Source organism: Culex quinquefasciatus, chromosome 2, assembly GCF_015732765.1.
Source record: "Culex quinquefasciatus strain JHB chromosome 2, VPISU_Cqui_1.0_pri_paternal, whole genome shotgun sequence".
NCBI classification, from domain to species: domain Eukaryota; kingdom Metazoa; phylum Arthropoda; class Insecta; order Diptera; family Culicidae; genus Culex; species Culex quinquefasciatus.
The window spans coordinates 83,562,372-83,584,385 of NC_051862.1; the positions used below are offsets into that span (position 1 = coordinate 83,562,372).

Consider the following 22,014-nt stretch of genomic DNA (forward strand, 5'->3'; position numbering starts at 1 on the left):
TTAATTCAAAAAAAAAAATTACACGGAGTTCACACACACACTACCAAACGTTTGTTTTGATAGTGTGCGTAAGCGCCTTGTAAAAAGTGTAAGTTCGTCACTTTTTAGTTTGACTTTGACCAACCAACGGGGTACAAACCGGTACAAACTAAAAAATTGTCAAACGAAAAAATGACCAACCACCGGGGGTTGAGTGTATCAGATCAGATCAGAGCAGGGTCCGGGGGTGCAGTGGTTAGCGTGATAACCTTGCACCCCAGTAAGGCCTGGATTCAATCCCAGGCGGACCCGGTTGTCGCAGATAGGGCGGGCAATGATGGTAGAATTTGAAAAATACTCAAATGAGCACCAAAATGTTGTAGAGAAATTGCTTGTGACCGTTGCTTGTGTGCCGTTATTCGAATGTTTCTAGATTCTCCGTTATAGACAAATTCAGCGAAAGCTCAACGCTGCTTTTTGATGGTGAGAGATTTGACAGCTCCCATACTAAATGTCTGGATTTTCATACTTTTTGTTAATTTTCTTTTAAAATAAAATACTTAACATATGAAAACTATATATTTTTGGTGCCCAAAATTCCTGCTGAATCGAATGGTGTACTTATCTCGATTGCAAATTTTTCGAACAGTTTTTATTTTAATACTATTCTAGACACATTTTGTGCACCTAATCAATCAATACTTTTATCATAAATAATCATTTTATTGCTTAAAAAATGAGTTTTCCTGAGCTCCCATATTCAAATACATGGAAGCTGTCATTTCTAACACCATTGGCCACCTAGCGGCCATTTCAAACTGGATTCGTCTATAGACAACGAAGATGCACACGAAGCGTGCGTTGAGGGAAATTGAGAGAGTTTGTGTTTGTGTGTGTGTGCGCTTGTGGACCGATTGTGTCAGGACTGGCCTTCGGGTTTCGGGGATTCAGAAGCAGTTCTTCAGTCTGGCGTTAAATTCTGTAGCGAGCGGTTGTGTTTTATGCGGTGGGTGGTGGGACCAGAAACAAACCGAAGGTTCACTTCTGAGTGTTTAAAAAAGAAATAAAGACCTGAGTTACGACATCGGTGGCATTATTCAAGACGAGATTTGCCTGACTCAACACACATTACCTTCGGACGCCTAAGAATGAGCAGAAACTTGCAACAGAGACCACAAAAGACCCGGGGGTCGTTAAAGTGGATCGCTTTGCTTTTTTTAGATCAGTAAAATTAATTCGTATTTTGTTTATTGAATGACGTTCTACATGATGTTTCTACTTAAAAAATATCAATTTGGTTACATAAATTACACATAATATCAATAAATTACACAGCTTTGCACACAGACTTTTTAATCCGAATCACTGATAACCTCCGCCTTGATGGTATCACAAACCGGAATCATATTGCTCACCGGCGGACTGTCCTGACTAGCGTCAGCATCCTTCACCGACTCCTCCTCCTCCATGGCTATTTCCTCGTTTGCAAACCGAAAAGACTGACTTTCTCCGTTAGCTTCATCCTTGCCACCGTCCTCATCTGCCGGCACGCTAACGGTGCTACTGTACGTTTGCAGCATGCTGTTCAGATCGTTCAGCGCTTCAACTAGCGAGCAGGCGATCTGCTTCTCGTTGGCGAATCGCTCACGCTCGACGTTCATCCGCGTCCTGGACAGGGCGAGACTTTCCCGCTGAAGCGATACCAGCTGGGACAGAAGGCTTTTGAAGCCCCCGGGTTGTTTGGCGGGTATCGGGGTAATTGTGACTGAGGAGGTGGTGGAGGTTGGTGGTTGAAGGTCGGTCGGGAGCTTCTTTTGTGACATCGTCATGAGGCTGGTGGCTGCTGTGATGACCGGTTTGGGTTGTATTGCGATTGGAGTTTGAGCTGGTGTTGTTCGTACGAGCGGGGTTGGGGCGATGACCTGCTTGGCACCTGCGGTTGTGATCAGCTGTTGTTTTTGATTGCCGGCGGTGTTGACGAACAGGAATTTCATCGGCTGCTGGACGGCTGTGGCGCCGGAAGAAGCTATTGCGGTTGCTGGAGCGGGGTGGGTACCGGAGATTGAGACGGTTGGTTTGGTGTACAGTTGGATTGGGGAGTTGAAGTTGACGTTTGGGATGTTGGGAGTTTGGGGTTTGAGCAGGAAGTTGGTCGGTACGAGGGAGATTTTGCCAGCGGTACTGTTTGTGGTGCTTGTTGGGGTAGCCGATACAATTGTCATGTTTTGCGCGCTGGAAGCGGAAATCACGTTTGGATTGGAGACTATCGTCGAGATGTTGATGCCCGGTTTGCCGGCGTAGTTGATGATTTTGATTGATCCAGTGGGTGTTTGAATTGGTGCTGCGGACACGGTCACAGTCGCGGTGGACGTAGCAGTTGTAGTGATCGAGGACGATGCAGCAGTCGGCACCAGAGTTGAAGTCGAAGCTGCTGCAGTTGCCGGTGTTTTGGTCGATTTGGAAGCTTTACGCGATACTCTTCTGCGCAGGCGTGCCTTTCGACGTTCGCTGGAAGAAAGAGAGTGACATCGTGGTGAGAAACACGTGTTTCGAGACCTGTTGCATGCGGGACCACGTGGTCGGATGCAATAACAGACGATGGAGCGTGCGCATGAACGCGTGAGAGCGTTATTCATTCGCGCTTAAGGTGGATAAGTTCACGCAAATGAACAACTGAATCTGGAGAATGAACGAGTGAATCGTGGCTCTACTAAATTAGCGCATGCGTGTTACAAACTTGAGGGTGCAAAACAAACTTCATCTTTGAGGGTTGCTAATAAATTATCACAAAAAGGGGTGCATCTGTTACTTACTCGTCGATGTCAAAGTCCGATTCGTCACTTTCTTCGCTGGGACTGTCTTCCTCGTCATCGCCATCATTTTCAAAATCCGGATCATTTGGATCGTCATCTTCCATAGGTTCATCCTTTGGGATGAGCAGGTTGGGCTCCTTCAGCTCGACTTGTTCTGCATTTTTGAGCAACTCGTCGGTTCTGATTTCCTTATCGTCGTCGGTTACCAACTCCAGCTTGACTGCAACCTGATCCGAAGATTGCTTGCCCGTTGAAGGTCCCGCTTCACCTTCCTGACTCAAAAGTTGCTGGTTGTTCCCGAAAATCGGTCTCGTCATAATCTCATCCATAGCTTGAAAGTGCTTCCAAGAGGTCTCATTTATTACCCCGGTGTCAAGATCTTTCTTGATACGGTTGTAAAAACATTTGAGATTCTTAATCCTGGTATTAATCTCTTCCGTTGACCGACTGTATCCGTACTCGCGCATCTTTTCCCCCAACTTGGCAATAACCGGATGCTTCTTGTGCGTTGTTACAAGCGTCTTCTGGACCTGAGGATCACCCCATAGCGATATCAATAGCTTCGTTTCTTCACAGTCAAAGTTCGGATTACGGCAGTGCGGTTTCTTGGGACCACCCACCGACCCAATAAGCACCTTATTCGTGGACACCCACATGTTGAAAGAATTTCCGTCAGATCCACTGCGTTTAGAGCGTCCACTCATGTTTCACCAAGATCTGCGCAAACCCGTTCTTCACTTCTTCAGCTCGACCGCGACTAATCACCACCAAACCGATTCATAATCTACCAAAAAAAAACCCGTGCACGAACCACAACGCACTGACAAACTCGCACCAACTTGGAAAAATCGATAATTTTTCACCAACCCTCTTCCTTAAATCCGGGAGGGTGTGCTGTGGTTCACGCTTGCGGAACGGGCTGGTTACCAGTCGGTGCTGCTGCACCACTCAGACTAGGGGTCCGTCGCGCGTAGGAAAACTCACCCCCGGTGGAAATCGTAAATATTGCGGTGCGCAAGACGCACATGCGCCCCAGCCGACCGGTGTGTGGAGGGTTCACGCGTATACGCTTCTGGGCCGCATGCGCGCCCTAGGCGTACACAAAGCGTCGCGCCAAGCAGATCCGCGAAGCGTAGTGAACACGTGCCGTGGGTGAACGTAAACAAGCCGCGGCGGCGTTGAAGAGGGGAGATAAACAGGGGCGTGAATATGCTGGGGTGAGGGGTTCATCGGAAAAGCTGGGAGATTGAGGGGAAAATTGGTTGAATGAATTGATGTATGAAGGCTTAAAAAAGGCTTGATCTGGTGCATTTCCAACTTCACGATGTGGAAAGAATGCGTAATGTTCATCAGTAAAGGGTGATTTAATCGATTTATGTGGATGTGAATTAAAAATAATATCGATTTGGCTCGAAATTGGTTTGGGAGTTATTGCCTCAAATATTTAATAAAAACTTTAAATTTACATTTTTAATGGTATCTGGACCAAACAGTAAAGTAAATCTTTCCCAGTTCCTGAGGGGAACACCATTGAAGAGTATCGGGGCCGGCATTTAGAAAGCGGATTCAGTGGCAGTTTTTCACTCAATTAATGTTAACATCCCATAGATCGCCTTGCTAAGGTGTCGTTGATAAGGTCTAGCTTGTGACGATGCACTACCTTCCCTTTACTAAGCAATCGAATCTAGAAGAGAAAAGATCACCAGTTGTGGTGGCCCGAACCGGGATTTGAACCCCGATCTATCGCTAACGAGGCGGAAGCGTTACCACCACTAGCGTGCCCAGCTCTTTGGTGAGGGTGGGGCAATAATATGGACGTTTTGAAAAGTACGTCATTTGTGGACACCCCCTGACCAAATTAAGAACTGATTTCTGAGGATGGTGGGGCAGTAGGGTGTAATATCAAAATCGATTTTCCAGCACAGCACTTTTTCAGTTCCTTTTGGGGTCCCAAACAACTCCCCAAAGTTTGGGACCGATTGGTTTAGTCCTCACTTTGCGCAAAGCGATTCAATTTTCCATATAAATTTGTATGGGGAAAAACATTTTTTAGGATTTTGATATTTAACAATTCGACGTTTCATGCCATATCAAAACCGGACTCATATTCGGATGCTCTGGAAGGTGCTCTACAACTTTGCCGAAGAGAGTATGGTGCTAACTTGCTCCTGAAAGAAGATATAGAGCCCTCAAAACTCGTCTAAAACGTGATTTTCGAGCAAAAAACACGTTTTAGACGAGTTTTGAACACGCTGTATCTTTTTTTAGGGGCAAGCTAGCACCATACTCTCTTCTGGAAAGTTGTAGAGCAGATTCCAGAGCATCCGAATATGAGTCCGGTTTTGATATAGCATGAAACGTGGATTCAATAAATATCAAAATCCAAAAAAATGGTTTTTTCCATACAAATTTATATGGAAAATTGAATTGCTTTGCGCAAAGTGACGACTAAACCAATTGGTCCCAAACTTTGGGGAGTTGTTGAGGACCCCAATAGGAACTGAAAAAGTGCTGTGCTCACTAAATTTGGACAACTTTAATTTTTTCCATATACAGCAATTCCATTTGGCTCAAAATTTCCTTGGCCAAAATAATTAGATACCATTAGGATCGTGCTAAATGGCAATTTTCGTCATTTTCATCATATCTCGCGCCATTTCATCCGATTTTAGCTGTCTTAGACGCAAAGAAAGGTGATGAGTTTGGCTATTTGGGAAAAGTTCCAAAATCTAGCTTAACTATTGAAAAGTCGTATGAAAACTTAAAATGGCGTTTTGACCGTGTCCCAAAGAGCCTATGAAAATATTTTATCGGATTCCTCGGAAAATTTCAATAACATATCGAAATTGGCGATGTCGAACCGTACGTTTCGAAATCAATTTTTTAAAACTGCGATAACTTTAAAATTTCAGCGATGACCTATGGATGTTATGGTACCAAAAGTTGCGTCTCTCAATTACAAAAATTTTGGTACCCAGACATGTATAGGTCATCGCTGAAATTTTAAAGTTATCGCAGTTTTAGTGAAAAAGTTGATTTTTGCCGATTTCGTCATTTTCCCGTTTTGCGCGTGGCGCGTCGAAAACGCAGTTTTTATTTTCAAAAATCGTATCTCCAAAACGTACGGTTCGACATCGCCAATTTTGATATGTTATGTGAAATTTTCCGAGGAATCCGATAAAAATATTTTCAGACATAGGCTCTTTGGTCCAGACACGGTCAAAACGCCATTTTAAGTTTTCATACGACTTTTCAATAGATTTTTGGAACTTTTACTATTTTTCCCAAATAGCCAAACTCATCACCTTTCTTTGCGTCTAAGACAGCTAAAATCGGATGAAATGGCGCGGAGATATGATTTTTAGAAAAAGTGGTTTTTGCGAAAAATGACGAAAATTGCCATTTTTTGAACCACCCTAGCACGATGTAGGCCACCCTAATGGCCAAACAAAAAAATACGGGTCTAATTATTTTGGCCAAGGATCCCCAGAAAAATTTTGAGCCCGATCGGAGAACTTTTTTTTTGGTTTAGGCTCTTTTCAAATGGAATTGCTGTATAACCATATTACACCCTAGTGGGGCAGTTGCCCCATGTTGCTCCACCCTGTGCACGCTAGTGGTTACCACTAAGCTACGTGGCTTGTAGATAATAAGATTAGTTTTTAATTGAAAAGGACCAAACAGTCTTTGTCCTAAAACACATCACTGAATAACTCGGAAAATTTAAGTTGAAATCTTGCGTGAAATGGTTACCAGGGAGCATCCATAAACCACGTGGTCACCTCAGGGGGGGGGGGGGACTCAGAGATTTCCACGCTGAAGAAAAGATTTGTTGTGTATGGAAATCTTCCACTGGGGGGGGGAGGTCTGAGATTTCAAAAAAGTGTCCACGTGGTTTATGGATGGTCCCCCAGGAAAAAGGATAAAAAATGCGCAAGACGACAACAAAAAAAGCTTTCTCAAACTTTCAACAAAAGTTCAAAAGCCTTGTCGCTCAATATTTATTTTCATCAGTTAATTTTCATACTTTCGCAGACAGCGTGAATTTTGTGAAACATAAATTCCGTGAAATCCCATGAAATTTATCAATTGTTTTAAATCAATGCTTAACAAATATTTCATACAAAAACTTTTTTTGTAATTAATTGCAAAGGAATGCATACATTGAAACATTGTTATAGAATTTTCGTAACATGAATACTATAAATACCTTAATGCAGTAAATAAGTATTATTCTTACAATAAAAATGAAAATATTTTCGGAATAACTATGTAAGAGCACGAACAGGGCATACCGCATACCCCTTTAAATGGGACGTCGTTTGGACCTTACCAATCTGCCTGAAATTTTCAGGAGTTGTTTGTGCATATAAAACAAGCATCTGGTCAAAATATGAGGACTCTACGTTAACGGGAAGTGGGGCAAAACGGGACACAAAGTTTGAAGGTTCAGAAACGTCAAAAATCTTAAAAATGTTTTAACTTAGGTAAAATTCAATCAAAATTCATAACTCAAAATGCATCAGAAAGGGCTTGCTAAATGCAACAAAATGCAGGGTAGATCATCCCAATTGGTTAAATCTAAAGGGAGTTATTGGCATTTTAATGACTTAATAGCACAAATTTCAAACTCTAATAAAAAAGTGTTCCATCCAGATATCAACTTGATTCAACCTTTAGCTTGTAGGCATCTGGTCTGAGAAGTAAGGCAGTTTAACATATTAAAAAGATACTTTTTTTAGTGAATTTTTTGATTGTAAATTTTTGCTCGGAGGACCCCTTAGATCAAATTTTCATACAAATGCATACAAATGTTTATTTTCATCCATTTTAACCAAAATATGAGAACAATCCGATGGGTCTCGTGGCGCAGGGGTAGCGGCTTCGGCTGCCGATCCCGATGATGCTATGAGACGCGGGTTCGATTCCCGCCTTATCCACTGAGCTTCTATCGGATGGTGAAGTAAAACGTCGGTCCCGGTTTCTCCTGTCTCGTCAGAGGCGCTGGAGCAGAAATCCCACGTTAGAGGAAGGCCATGCCCCGGGGGGCGTAGTGCCAATAGTTTCGTTTTCGAGAACAATCCGACCTCTACAGCCAGAGCTATTCAATTGTCTCATAGGGGGATGGCGTCGCTATTTTTAGACCACGTTTTCCACTTTTTCTCATCGAAACCGACTACTTTATCGACTTCATTTTGCTGGGCGAGATAGGACGCCGTCTATTTTTAGACGATGACTCAGCACTTTTCCACTCTTGCACTTAAAAAAACAGGTGGCAGCACGATGTAACGCCACGTCCCTATTGTAGACGCACTTGGCAGGTACAATGAGACAGGTGGGGAACACTTTACGAAAATCAATACTTCTCGAGTAAAACATCTTGTTTTTGTATTGTTCCATTTTTGGAACAGGTAACTTTAATTAATAAAAGTTACACTAAAAAGTATTGAAATTTTGTTAAATCCATATATTTTTCCCAAAAAGACTTAATATTTTTGGTTAAATGAAATTTAAACTAAATAAATATACCAAAAATCACTTCCAATTAATGTTTTAAAAGATTTTCATTGATTTTGAAGAGTATAATCTCTCTGGTTTATTGATGAAAAATCCAAGAGTCTCATTGTCATTGCCTCCCATGGGCTGAAATGAGTGGGAAACACATTCTACATTTTGGTCAAAACTAATAAAAGGACATTATTGTTCCCCGTATCTCATTGATGACTAAATTTGTGAAAATTTCTTTGGCAAAACTCAAAACTTACATTTTTTAAAGCTAACGATTTAAAAAAAACTCTAAAACCAAAAGATGAAAATTTGGTTTAAACAGAATTATCAAAAAAGAAATGTATGTTTTTCAAACTTTTTTGAACAATCAATCCAATTTTACTACCATATTCACTGTAACTAAAATTCGCACTTTGCTAAGTTCGTTTTCGCACTTTTCATACGATTTTTTCAGTTCGACTGCGATTACACAGAAAAAGTTTAATCGTAGTTAAACTGAAAAAATCGTATGGGGAGGTGCGAAAACGAACTCAGCAAAGTGCGATTTTTAGTACGTTATACATTAGTGTACCCCTTTCCTATAGTGGACCCTCTGAAGGGTTTAAGATGAAAAATTCATTAAAATCACAATTTCAAGAATGTTGTTGCCAACAAATCTTTCATTTGGCATGTTCAGCATCATTTAAATCAATGTTGACTGATATTGAATTGTCCTTTTTACCAAAATAAGTGTTTTGAGTTCGACATCAGAAATCAGCCATGGCCACTAGCATTTTCACAACAAAACTGCATTTATAGTTTATGATTGAATTAACTATTCAACCATTTTTGACTGATTATTTAACTTCAGCAAGTCGAAATAATGTAATTTTAAGGAACTTTACTAAAATAAAGCGAAGAACTGCTAATTTTCGAGCAAAAAATAGGGGGGTCCAATATAGGACAAAGAAAATCCAAAATTTGAAGAAAACTGTGTATTTAAGCAAAAGTTTCTCTTAAACATACAATATGTGCTTGTTGTTATTAACCTGAACGCATATTTTTTCCAATTATGAGTATAAATATAGCTGTTTCATGTTAAAAGTACCAAAAATGCTGAAGCCGTAAAAAATATAATTAATCAAAACAATAGTCAATTGTATTTAACTGAAGCATTATAATTGCAGTTTGAAATAATATTTTATAATAATAAAACAATAACAAAACATTTTTTTTAAATAAACATGCGTGGTTTTATCAGCAACTGTACACAAATCTATTGTTTAGTTTCGGTCAACCATTTATGTAATTAATATGAAAAAATGTGCATTAAAATTACTTTTTTAATTATTTTTCTGTTTACATTGATTTTTGAAACGTTTTCTCTGATCTTTTTAGGAAATAAATGTTTTTAAATGTCTGTTAGGTTTGTTCACAGAGTAATCCAGAGGGAACAGTCCGAACAAAAGTCATCAAATCTTATGGCTGCGTTACGAGTTTACCCTTTGGAATCATAGCGGCGTTATGTGTTGAATGATGAAAATTTACATCATAGTAAACTCATGGTTTTCTCGTTGTGTTTGTTTTGACAAGTGCTGAACATGGTTGGCATGGATTTGAAAAATGTCATGTGTTCAAAATTTCTTTAGAACATTTAAAAGCAGGAAACTTCAGCAACGGTTAGAAGACGACCACTTTAAGTGAAGTTTTTGAGTTTGTCCTTTGAATTAGTGGGAACCGTACGTCCAAGGGTCTAAATTAATACTCCTCAGAACGCTGAATCGCCAGCCTCGTTGGAACAGCTCTGCTGAACAAAAATAGTGGACTGAAATTATGTTAGGGCTGTTGGATGTTACGTTCATCCCAACAGTACTGGGCCAAAGCTAACTTTAACCAGTGGGGCATGAACACCAGCAATGGAAATTTGCAAGCACTGGGCTGTTTCGTTTCCATCATTCGAATTCACGGGGACCCATAATGCACACTCTTAATAAAACACCTTTATAGTCCTTGTTCTAGTCCCGCAAATTAGGGAAGTCTGTGCATCAATTCAGCCCAGGATCAGGATAATAAATTGAAGTAAACTAAAAGCAAAAAGCTTACATCGACTCAACATCATTTATATTTGTGGTGGTAACCATACCGTCATTCCCGAAGAAATAAATTAAAAATATTTATATAAAAATTTATTGATAAATTCGACTGTTTGCTCTCTCTGTTTACGTGACATCACGACAAAACGGTCGGTCACAAGGGTAAACCTCGGGGTAAACTTTAAATTCCGACTTCAATGGATCGGTGACCAGCAGCAAAAACCTTCTTCAAAATATTCGCACATTTTTATTCTGAAAACACAACTAACGTCCTGAAAATATCACATGCAAAATCTTTTGATTTAATTTATCGCCTTCAGAAAATTCACATTGTTGATTTTGGAAATGTGAAAAACTTTGACAGTTTACAGAAGTCATCTAAATCCTTAGAGCTCTTAGATCTAAATGCTTGAAAAAAGTAACGCCTCAAATGTCAGTTTGCCTCGAGCGTTACGACAAGCAATCGTTTTGCTGAAGGGTGGATGTACCACGATGTACCGCGTAACGCAACCATAAATTAAATGCCAGTGCTCCCTCTGGGTTACTCTGTGGTTTGTTGTTGTTTAAAGCCAAATTTGTTAGCAAAACATATTTGTTTATGATGAAAAGTGAGCAAAATCCATATTTTATTCATTATATCTATCATTAGACCTACACCACGCATCAAAACATCAAACATCGGTTAAATTTGGTATAAAAATAACAGTTTGCCTATATAATATAAAAATGACCTGATGCACAGTTCATACTAACAGGCTATCGTTACCAATAAAACAACAAATTGGGTACTAAAGCCCTATGCCAATTTTTATGTACAACGTTAAAAAACACGATTAAAAACCATTTCTGATCACTTTTTTTCATTTTAATGCAAATTTTTTTTTGACAAGACAACATTTTTTCGATGGATTAACTATGGTCCCCTTGGAACGAGCTGTCAAGTAGGAGCTTTTCTGTCAAGAAGGACCGCGAGATTAATTTTTCAAAATTGATTTAAAAATCCATTTTAAACTCTTTGTGGTCGTACAAAGGGTCATTGTACTCAGAAAAATAAGTTTTATCGCTGTAAACAATAATATCAGCAATCTAAGCTTCATTTTAGGACCCAATTACAAATTAAAACGACTTCCTACTAGAGAGCCTATATGGAGAGCCGAAATGTTACTCTCAGGGTAAAAATATACTACAAGTTTTTCAACCTTAAATTTGAATGACTTTGGGTGTTTACAATTTCTCCCAGAACATTTCATTCAGGTCTCTACTTCCTACACGAATTTTTTGGCGGGCTCAATACTCGCAGGCAGGATTATGTCTGTTTCCGTTACGGATTTGGATACTTTTTACTCTATTTTGGGTGATTGTCGGAGTTACATTAGGTCGAATCAGTTCTTGGTCGATGAGGCAGATTTCTGAAACGTCAAATATAAATGTTGTAAACAAAGCAGTTATATTCAACTTTTTGCTAATTTTTATTCAAATATTTTCAGTTTATTGAACGAAATGGGAGTTTACACAAACAACAGCAACAACACCGCACCCCCAACTTGCATGGCCCAAGCCGAGGCAAAGAAATCTCCAACGGCAGCGGAAGAATCGGTTCCGGTGACCAAAACAAAGGTTCAGACGCAAACATGAAAGTTTGTTATTGTTATTTTTAATATTTGTTTTTCCCTTCAGAGCAAAACGGCCCGCCCCAAGCCGGTCTACCTGTGGACGGTGGCCGACTCGCAAAAGTGGCTCCGGCGGCACTGCAGCGAGCGGGGTGCCACCTACAGTGACCTCTTCCAGAAGGTAGGTTTCCAGCGTGAGCAGGATGCACTGTTTGTTTACAAAATGTTTTTTTTTGGGTAAAACCAGCATGAGATTACGGGTCGTGCGTTGCTCCGGATAACGGACGATTCACTGCACCGGATGGGAATCGAGGATGAGAAAGATAGGGAGGACATTTTAAGGGAGATGATCAAGCAGCGACTAAAGACGGATATTATGGAGATTCGGGACATGGAAATGATGAATAATGTTTACGAGAACTGTTATTAAAAATATAGGGCTCGATTTGTTTTATTATCAACAGGTTTGCTCTACAAAGGTGCTTGAATTTCACTTGATTTGCCTTGTTTTTGCGGCGTAGAAGTCTCTCTAGTTTAATAATTTAGCGCAGATAAATAGGTCACTAATCGCTACTAATAAGTTAAATAAATTAAAATTTTATAACAGAAGATAAAAACGAGGAATGTATGCTTGGGTTGTTGGAAAGAACTCCATTTCAGTTGTCGTTATCGCTGATGACTTCCGCCTTGACAGCTTCACTTGTGGTGACCGAAGTTTCCACCGCTTCCACGCTGCCCGTGGTGCGTCGCTTTTTGGCTGCTTTGATCGGTTCTGCCGACTCGCTCTGGCGCTTGGCAGTTCCGTTGACCATTTGGGTTTGCTTTTGTTGAAGCTGTTGCTGCTGGTGCTGAAACTGTTGCAGGAACCCGTTGAAGAACCCGCTCAGGTTTCGGACCACGTCCACAAGAGGTCCTCCGATTTGTTTTTCGAACTCGAGCCTCTCCTTGTCCAGTGCAAGTCGCGCTCGAGACACGGCCAGATTCTCCCGCTGGACTGTTACCAGCTGGTTGAGCAGGGTTTTGAAGCCGGAAGATTTCTCTCCGTTGAGGAAGGCTGGCGGTTTTGGTCTTGCGGCGCCGGATGTTGCCGTGATGATTGGCGTCATCGTGGGTGGTCTCGAGGGAATGCTGAGCGCGGGAATGCCTACGGTTGATGGCTTTGGTGCGATCGGAATGGGCGTGGGTTTGGGTGCCAGCATTGGGGGAGGTCGCATCTGAGACAGCGCCGGAACTTCCGAGGCCGGGGTCAGGATCTGTTTGGTGGTTCCGTCCTTGGAGACGGTGTTCACGAGCAGCAGCTTCATCGGGGCCATTCCCGCGCCGGATGGAGCCATACTGGAGGCGATCGAAGACTGCGGGATCGCGGTTATCGTCGTAGATCCGGCCAAGCTGACCGTCGGTTGGGTGTAGATTTGAATCGGGGAGTTCAGGTTGACGGTCGAGGTGGGAGGCTTGAGCAGAAGATTCGTCGGGACGACGGAGATTTTTCCTGGGCCCGTCGTTGATGTGGCGGTCGTAGTCGTGATGGTTGTGACGGCTTCGGATGTGCTGAGCGTGACTGCTGGTTTGGGAGTAGTGGAATCGGCAGCTCCGGCGGTTCCAGTAGCTTTGGCTTTAGATAGCAACTCATCCAGGCCGTCGTTGAACTCACTGAAAGAAAGGAAATTTGTTAGGAATAATATACTCTTTTGTTTACTATGCCTTGCCGATTCAACACAGATTGTTGTCTGTCAACTGTACTTCATCATCAGCTCACTAAGAGCCAGTAATCTAAATGGATCAAGCATCTCCCCAGCATGAGCGAAAAACTCAAGCAAACAATTTGAAAAATAAACAACTTGTTTGTTACTAGACTATCTTTATTTATAACGCTCCTTCAAAAACTTCTCCAAGGCAAAAAAGTGTCCGAAAATCTCCGCCGGAACATTCTCGGTAGCTGCCAGAATGCTGCTCACAGCTTCAAGATTGCTCCGCACGACGCTACTCCAAACATTAGTGGACGTAGATCGTTGTGATTCTTCAATGGGCTCAACCTTTACCGCCGCCCTAACCGGCTCGACAGCACACTCCATGATGTCCGAGTCCGACATCAGCCCACTCGTTGTAAGACCGTCATCTACGTTGCAATAGTCCAGAAATGTTACACCGGGGCCGGCTAGGTGAGCCATCACTGCGTCGGAGATCGTTGCGGGGACATCCTCAAGCGTTTCGACGCTGTTTAGAGGATCCTCAGCCGGAAAGATGAATCCTGCCTTCCGGAAACTGTTGGCGATAGAGTTTGGCTTCAGATCTGTTACCCAAGCCCGCGAGATGAAGCTGATAGCGTCCAGGAGCGTGATTTCGGTGATTTCCTAAAATTTTAGTTTTATTTATTAACTTGTTTTAATTCTAGTGTCAACCAACTAACCTTCTCCTGCTCGATTTCCTCAAGTCTTCGGTTAACCAACGAGAACCTGTAGTGATATTTGAACGTTTTGATGACCAGATCCAACGGTCGCAGGTCAGATGTTCCGTTCGTTGGGAAGAATTGCAAGTTTATGCATTTCAGCTTGTTTGGTAAGCTCTTGGAATGAACTGGACTGCTTTCTACGAACATCACAACCTGGCGGCGTTCCTGCTCAAATTTGCTGTCAAGACTCAATATCCATCGTTCAAAAATTGCGGAGGTCATCCAGGCTTTCGAGTTGCTTTCGTAGGTCACTGGCAGGGATTTGGTGTCCTTGAAGCAGGTTTCCTTCTGATTACCAATAACAAGCAACGGTAACTTCTCACTTCCATCCATGTTCGTTGCGCACAACAGCGTAATTCGTTCCTCCGAGTATTCTCCTCCCGCACACGCTTCCTCCAGGAACCTATCGGCTTCATCCGGCAAACATCCAAACAACAATCCAGTCTCACTAGCAACCACGATGTCCCGCGGAGCGTACCCTCGGATGAGTTCCGGCACCGTGTACAAATCAGTATCCACACGGTCACCACTTTCCCCGCTCGCACCAGCGCCCGCCTTCTTGAGCGTAATCTGATGTCGCTTCGCGAACTTGTCCAGCCAGCCGGAACTGGCCTTGAAGCTGGTGTTTCCAAACTGCTCCGCAAACTCCAACGCCTTTTCCCGAATCATGGCACATGTCAACCTCATATCATTGTCCCGCGCTTGCTGCACAAACAGTTCCATCGACTTTTCCAACCGGACATCCCCAACGACTCGGGTTTTGCGCATATGCCGGTGATGCTTCTTTTCGAGCCACTTCTGCTTATTCTTGACCACCGTCGAGACGGTACTCTGCGGAACTTTGCAATCGGACGCGATTTCACCAATCTTCCAGCCGGACTCGTGCAGCTGGATGATTTGAAGCCGTTCTTCGATGGTCAGGACCGTCAATTTGCGGCGGGTTTCCGGCGGATGTGACATTTTGCGTTTTTTGGTGGCCATGAAATCAAGTTTAAAACGCGCGTCGACCTTCCGGTTGTAAACACATCGATTGATTAACACAAACTGTCACTGCACCAAGCAACGTACGAGGATAGGTAGTACAGAGCTTGCTGTGTTGCATCGTTGAAGGGGGTTACACACTAATACACTCTTATGGCGTTGATGCATTTGGGGCTTGTATTATTTTTTCAAATTTGAACAAGAGTTAAAAAACTACCGAGCAGGCGAAAATAACACGCACAAAAACAAAAAAAAATGGTTGTTCGGAGGATCTGCCATTAACAAACACACTTATTGGAAATAACATGATAACACAACATGATATTAGATTCGACAATAACCTTCTAAGTTATTGATTTGGTACAATATATTAACAAAAATTCAAACCATGGGACGGCAATTCTTTTTCGCAGGAAAATTTGGCATACAGAATTAAAAAAAGCAAAATAAAATAAAAATAATATCAAGTTATTGTGCAACAACATGGTTGAAATAACTGTTTCAAATTCCCCGATTTGTTCAAATTCACGCTTGATCACAGAGCATTGAAGTCTATAATTTAAGTACTTCATAGAAATCATACTTATGTATCAATGATTATGCCTTCTAAGATACCAGCAGCAAAACAAAATTTGTACTCACTTTTCCACATCAAAGTCGCTATCATCCGAGTAGTCGTCCTCATCATCATCCTCAAACTGCTTCTCATCATCCTTGATGTGCAGCTCGTCCTTTTCCAACGCGCCTCCCCCCACACTTCCCGGCCCAGCAGCACTTCCCGCCTCCTCGGGCGGCGGTGCCGTATCAATCGTGAGCAAATCCTCCGCCCGGATCTCCGTCGAGTCATCGTCGCTCATCACCTCCAACTTCACCGGGAAGCGCTGCATCTGCTCCTGCTGTTCCAGGATCTGCAACTTGAGGTCTTCCTGTTCTTGCTGTTGCTTCTGCTGCTGAATCATGTGCATTCGGTGGGCATTTCCGAACACTGGCCGGCTGATGATTTCGTCCATCTCGGCAAAGTGTTTCCAGGTTGTTTGGTTGATTATGCCGGCTGCCATGTCCTTTTTGATGCGATTGTAGAAGCACTTGAGGTTCTTGATGCGCGTGTTGATCTCCTCGGTGGACCGGTTGTAGCCGTGTTCGCGCATCTTCCGCGCGAGCTCCGCGATGACCGGATGCTTCTTGTGGGTGGTGATGAGGGTCTTCTGGACGGTGGGGTCACCCCACAGCTGGATGAGCAGTTTGGTTTCATCGTAATCAAAGTTGGGGTTGCGGCTGTTCATGCGCTTGGCTTGGCTGCTGTTGAGGATTTTGTTCGTCGACACCCAGGTTTCCCGGTGGGCCGTCGCCGCTCCGTTGGGTTGGGCCAGCTCGCCGGAATCGATGGTTCGTCTCCGCAGGCCCATGCTCTCCAGTACTTCCAGGTTGGTTAAGTGATTAACAAACGAGTCACGCTACGAAACCACGGCAACGGAACTGAGCCGCACGAGAAAATCGATAATTGGCCTACTGCGATGATGTCTGCTAATACGCGTCGCCAGGTCAGGGTGGTGGGTGGTGGGTTTGGGTGCTTCAACCGCCTACTCCGCTATGTTGTGACGCGCGGACACGCAGAGCAATCGTGTTCGTCCCTTCCAAGCCGGTCGTCAAACTCAAACTGCCGACCCGACTGAGCCTGTAGTTCAGCTACATCGCCGTCGTTGTTGTACCCAAGCCAAATCCAGCTTTTCCCCTCCCTTTACTACGTGTCCTATGTGTGTCGTTCTGGAGGGAAAATCCAATTTCCGACAAGGTGCGCATGTCTGGTTTTCTTCGTCACGACGACGTTCGCGACTCGGCCCCGAGAATCAAATGCAGTTCAAACAGAGAACAGCAGAGCTTGTGCTGAAAGCGCAATATAAAAAGGATACACGCAGGACCTTCACCGTCTGTGTGTGTGTGTGTCTGTGTGTAAACCAAGTGGGAAAAAGGACGAGATTTACGTCCCCCTCCAAAAGTGTTGTTGGTTTTGCTTGGTGATGTTGCTCGGAAGGGAAGGGAAGTAATCGCAGTAGCCTAGCGCCTCGCTGGCTGAGCGAGTTCGTTCAGCAGCGGTGAACTACGATGAAAACAGTCCTAATCGGCTATCGTCAAAAGGAAGCATTAAAACAGGGGACGCACAGCAATTATTCACACACACACACACACACACATAATTTTGTACCAAAGGGAACAGCTGTGTGGTGGTGGTGGTGGTAGTTGGACTAAAAATCGATAAAGGTGTTTAGCGCGAATGATTACCACACGACCGCGGAACGCTAGCTTGTTTCGTAGTACTTTCAACGCAGATTGGGGAGACTTTATTGGTTTTGGTTAGCAGCAAGTTGGTGTTATTGTCAAGGTTTTGGATTAAATTATCGGAGCAGATTTCCAGTTTTAAAACTAATATGCAATTATGGGCTTTAATATATCTTTTGTAGAAATCAATTTTACCAACACTATTTTCTGGGTTGATTAAAATAAAAAAAGGTTGGTTTCAAAACATCAAGTCGCAAGAAGAAGTGAGTTATTCTCAGGGACCTCGGTAAATGATGAATATTCCTATATTTTATTTTATCCAAAAGCACATTATTAATTTTTTATTGATAAGTTGCATCATAACTTGACCACTTGCCCAAACAGTATTTCCCTTCCATTTCTTAACATATTTTTTACGAGAAGATCGAAAAAAAGATTGGGCTTACGATTACTTAAAAAAAAGTTTTTTGAAGGTTTCCAAACAAGTAGATATTACTGGCCTACTTTTTCAAACGTTCCTGTGTACATAGGAAACCCATTGCTTATTGGTTATCTGGAAAAAGTAATCTAGTTTAAGGGGTTACATGCATGTGAATCGTCAAAAAAGTCAGAGGTTGGTGTGAGCTCACACTTAATTAAAAAAATCTGTTTTCAGGGCATTAAAAAATACATTTTCCTCTATTATCAACACAAATTTGAAGACATTTGGTTGTATCATTTCCGAGATATAGCTATTTGAAGATAGCAGTTTCAAAAAAACCGGTGCCACGATATCTCAACACTGCCTTGACCAAATCGTCTCAAAATTTTGGTGAAGACTCGTTAAAACGGTCCTGTGTGCATGACGAAGGCCGATTTCCAAAAAACGTTTTTAAATAAAAATAAAAATATTTTTGTGTTTTTCATATAAAAAATCAGTCAGTTTTTGATTTTTGTATTTTTTTTAAGCAAAATTTTTAAATCAGACTTCGTCATGCACACGGGATATGTCTTGAGAGTCTTCACCCTAAATTTGAGCCAATTTGGTCCATCCCATCTCGAAATATCGTGGCACCCGTAAATCAACTCGGTGTTTGGAGAAAAACGCTCAGAAAGTTTGACAGTCCGCTTTGTGCACGGCAAAATGTTGAGCTTAAATTCGTCTCTAACTCAGTTTTATCATGTAATATCTTCATGAAACTTCCAGAACTGATTGAAAATAATCTTTTTAGTGGATTCAATAAATTTTCTGTAATATGAAATTTTGTGATTTTCTACATGTATGTAACCCCTTAAATAACTCATTTTATTAAATTAACTTGATCATTTTGCCTTCCTCGCTGAGGTAAGGCTATAATCCTGCTCTAAAAATGAACTTTGTATAAAAACGTCGTAGACGGTGGGTCTACATATTGACTCAGAATCGAAAACTGAACAAATGTCTGTGTATATGAGTGTGTGTATGTGTTTGTGTGTGTGTGTGTATGTGTGTGTGTATGTGTGTGTGTGTATGTATGTATGTGACCAACAAACTAGCTCATGTTTCTCAGCACTGGCTGAACCGATTTGACCCATTGGTTTAGGACTTGGTTTAGGGTCCCATAGATCGAGTTTTATACAGATTGAAGTTTCGATAAGTAGTTCAAAAGTTATGTATAAAAATGTGTTTTCACATATATCCGGATCTCACTTAAATGTATGTAAACTATATCCGGATCCACCATCCGACCCATCGTTGGTTAGGTTATCAAAAGACCTTTCCAAAAAACATTGAAGATCTGGCAACCCTGTCTCGAGATATGTCCACTTAAGTGATATTTATGTACTTTTTGGATGCCGCATCTCACTTAAATGTATGTAAACTACGTCCGGATCCACCATCCAACCCATCGTTGGTTAGGTTATCAGAAGATCTTTCCAACGAGCCTAAAACATTGAAGATCTGGCAACCCTGTCTCGAGATATCCCCACTTAAGTGATATTGATGTACTTTTTGGATGCCGGATCTCACTTAAATATATAAAAACTATGTTCGGATCCACCATCCAACCCATCGTTGGTTGGGTTATCAAAAGACCTTTCCAACGAGTCTAAAACATTAAAGATCTGGCTACCCTGCCTCGAGATATGACCACTTAAGTGATATTTATGTACTTTTTTATTCCGGATCTTAAAAATAGATGAAATTTTTGTGCAATTCCATCATATCAGCCATTGTTGGTAATAAGTGAGGAAGGCTCCAACCACATAGGTGGATTAAGTTAGTTTTTTTTAAATAAGCTTGTGTTTCACATTCTACGTATTATAAATTAACCATCAGTTTTTACGTCGCAACAAATTATGATGAGAACTATACTGCCGTTCTACGCATAATTGTCCCACCAAGTATTTCTTTTTTTTCTTTCACGAAATTATCAGTTTTACGAAGAATTGTGTTTTGTTTACCTATTGTTTAGCAAGAGGATTACAAAATAGGGTGATAAACTGCTAACTGAGATGATAAGGGACTTATGGGGTGAATAGGGACCCACGGGACAATTATGCGTAGAAACACAAAAAAACGTTCGAAAAATTTCAATCGCGTTTTTCTCAGTTGCACTTTTTTGAACATGGGACAATTATGCGTAGAACGGCAGTATAGTCCAGAGCAGCGGTTGCAAATTTTGTTTTATAACGTCAAGTGCAACATCAGTAAAAATGCGTTTAATGTTTCATTTGAAAATCCACAGTTAAATTTTAGTTCAAAGTTTATAAAATAAGCCTTGGGTGAAAATTCAAAAGAAAAAAAAAACAATTTTAAAGCAAGAATTGAAAATTTTAGATAGGAGCGGCCGTGGCTTACTGGTCACGGTGTTCGCTTTCTAAGCGAATGGTCCTGGGTTCGATTCCCATCTGCTCCCAACGAGAAAGTAAAGGAAATATAAATCTTCTCTGAACATGAACGAAAAATCAAAGTCACTCGAGCCGGGGTTCGATCCCCCGTCCTTTGAATTGTTAAGCAAAAATGCTTACCACTATGCCTTCGCGACTTGGTGAGCTATGACTGGAATTAGGAATACTGTTACTATCAACTATATACGCGCTGGGTCCTTGTCCATTTGACAAGGGTTCGGAAGTTCTAAATAACGTTTGAATCCGATTGGTCCAAACGTTCTTCAGGGCGGGGCTTGTCGATAAAGCTGAAGTACCTCGCGCTCGGCTAGCCAGCGTAGAAATAGGGACGTGGCGTTACATCGTGCTGCCATCTGGTTTTTTTAAGCGCAAGAGTGTAAAAGTGCTGAGTCATCGTCTAAAAATAGACGGCGTCCTATCTCGCCCAGCAAAATGAAGTCGATAAAGTAGTCGGTTTCGATGAGAAAAAGTGGAAAATGCGGTCTAAAAATAGCGACGCCATCTCCCTATGGGTCACCGAAGCTCGGCAGAGCTAACACCTTCCAAATGCCTATGCGAGTTATTTGCATGTATAGAATGTAGATCTAAAAATACATGGAAACAACTCAATTTGTAAGAAGCGACCGCGTGGTCCCGTTTGGTTGGTTGCACACACACACACAAGAATTGAAAATTTTAGATGTTTTTTGCCCATTTATTATTTGAATTTCAGTTTCGTTGACTTTGTGATTTAAACAAACTTAACCCTCTTTTTTAATTGTTTTACTGGGCTGTCGTGATCTGTAACTCGGCAATGAAAGAAAAGATCAAAAATTATCAAAAGAGAAAATCTAGAGAATTTCCTAACCATTTGTTTTTTTTCAGGGTGAAAAACGTTAGACTTTTCCTTTGTTTGAAAAATAATTCAAATTAGGAGATATATATCTTTTCTCGGCTTTTTTCTATTATCGGCTTATCAGAATTTTGATCATGTATTACAGCTAACATAAAATGTTTTTGACTTCTTTGAAGTACCTAAAAATGTCGTTTGAAAAGCGACCAACTGCACAAGTGACGAAAATAGTCGAAAAGCTTAAAATGTAGAAAATTGATATGTTTCCTCTAGTTATATGTAATTTGAAAACGGCGAACTCTATCAAAATTTCACAATTATTGATTGATGGCCATTCTTAATCTGAAATCAAAAAAGGTTTAAGGTATATAAGATTTCCAAAACTTTCGTTGATTTCAAATTATACGTTATATGAGATAATTCCACTGCATTGTTGTTTACGTTACATTAAAAATAGGATCCACAATTTCCAAGATATATTTTTTGCTATTTTTTTCAAGCAGGCATCTGACCTTCTGAGATAAACAATGTTTAAAAAAGGAAACATTAGAAACTTTTACCAACCTTTGGAAATTTATTATAATATCCTAAAAACCTGACCTGACCGAGCCACGTAGCCCAG

At 41.5% G+C, this 22,014-nt stretch overlaps 4 protein-coding genes across 4 annotated transcripts; 1 reads left to right on the plus strand and 3 right to left on the minus strand.

The window, feature by feature from the left end:
* Window positions 1–1,197: 1,197 nt before the first annotated feature.
* LOC6033409 lies at window positions 1,198–3,732 on the minus strand. The gene is made up of 2 exons (XM_001843810.2): window positions 2,793–3,732; window positions 1,198–2,487 (listed from the first exon to the last, which is right to left on the minus strand). Exons 1-2 carry the CDS (start codon window positions 3,494–3,496, stop codon window positions 1,332–1,334), a joined length of 1,860 nt encoding a protein of 619 aa, XP_001843862.2. The 5' UTR covers window positions 3,497–3,732; the 3' UTR covers window positions 1,198–1,331.
* An 8,057-nt stretch (window positions 3,733–11,789) lies between these two features.
* LOC6033408 (protein aveugle) lies at window positions 11,790–12,439 on the plus strand. The gene is made up of 3 exons (XM_001843809.2): window positions 11,790–11,989; window positions 12,050–12,163; window positions 12,230–12,439. The coding sequence occupies exons 1-3, from the start codon at window positions 11,873–11,875 to the stop codon at window positions 12,410–12,412; spliced, it is 414 nt and encodes a 137-aa protein (XP_001843861.2). The 5' UTR covers window positions 11,790–11,872; the 3' UTR covers window positions 12,413–12,439.
* LOC6033407 lies at window positions 12,406–17,262 on the minus strand. Its single transcript, XM_038254592.1, has 2 exons — window positions 16,055–17,262; window positions 12,406–13,632 (listed from the first exon to the last, which is right to left on the minus strand). The coding sequence occupies exons 1-2, from the start codon at window positions 16,816–16,818 to the stop codon at window positions 12,639–12,641; spliced, it is 1,758 nt and encodes a 585-aa protein (XP_038110520.1). The 5' UTR covers window positions 16,819–17,262; the 3' UTR covers window positions 12,406–12,638.
* LOC119767080 (tigger transposable element-derived protein 4-like) lies at window positions 13,824–15,963 on the minus strand. Its single transcript, XM_038254593.1, has 2 exons — window positions 14,390–15,963; window positions 13,824–14,333 (listed from the first exon to the last, which is right to left on the minus strand). The coding sequence occupies exons 1-2, from the start codon at window positions 15,410–15,412 to the stop codon at window positions 13,842–13,844; spliced, it is 1,515 nt and encodes a 504-aa protein (XP_038110521.1). The 5' UTR covers window positions 15,413–15,963; the 3' UTR covers window positions 13,824–13,841.
* Window positions 17,263–22,014: the final 4,752 nt, after the last annotated feature.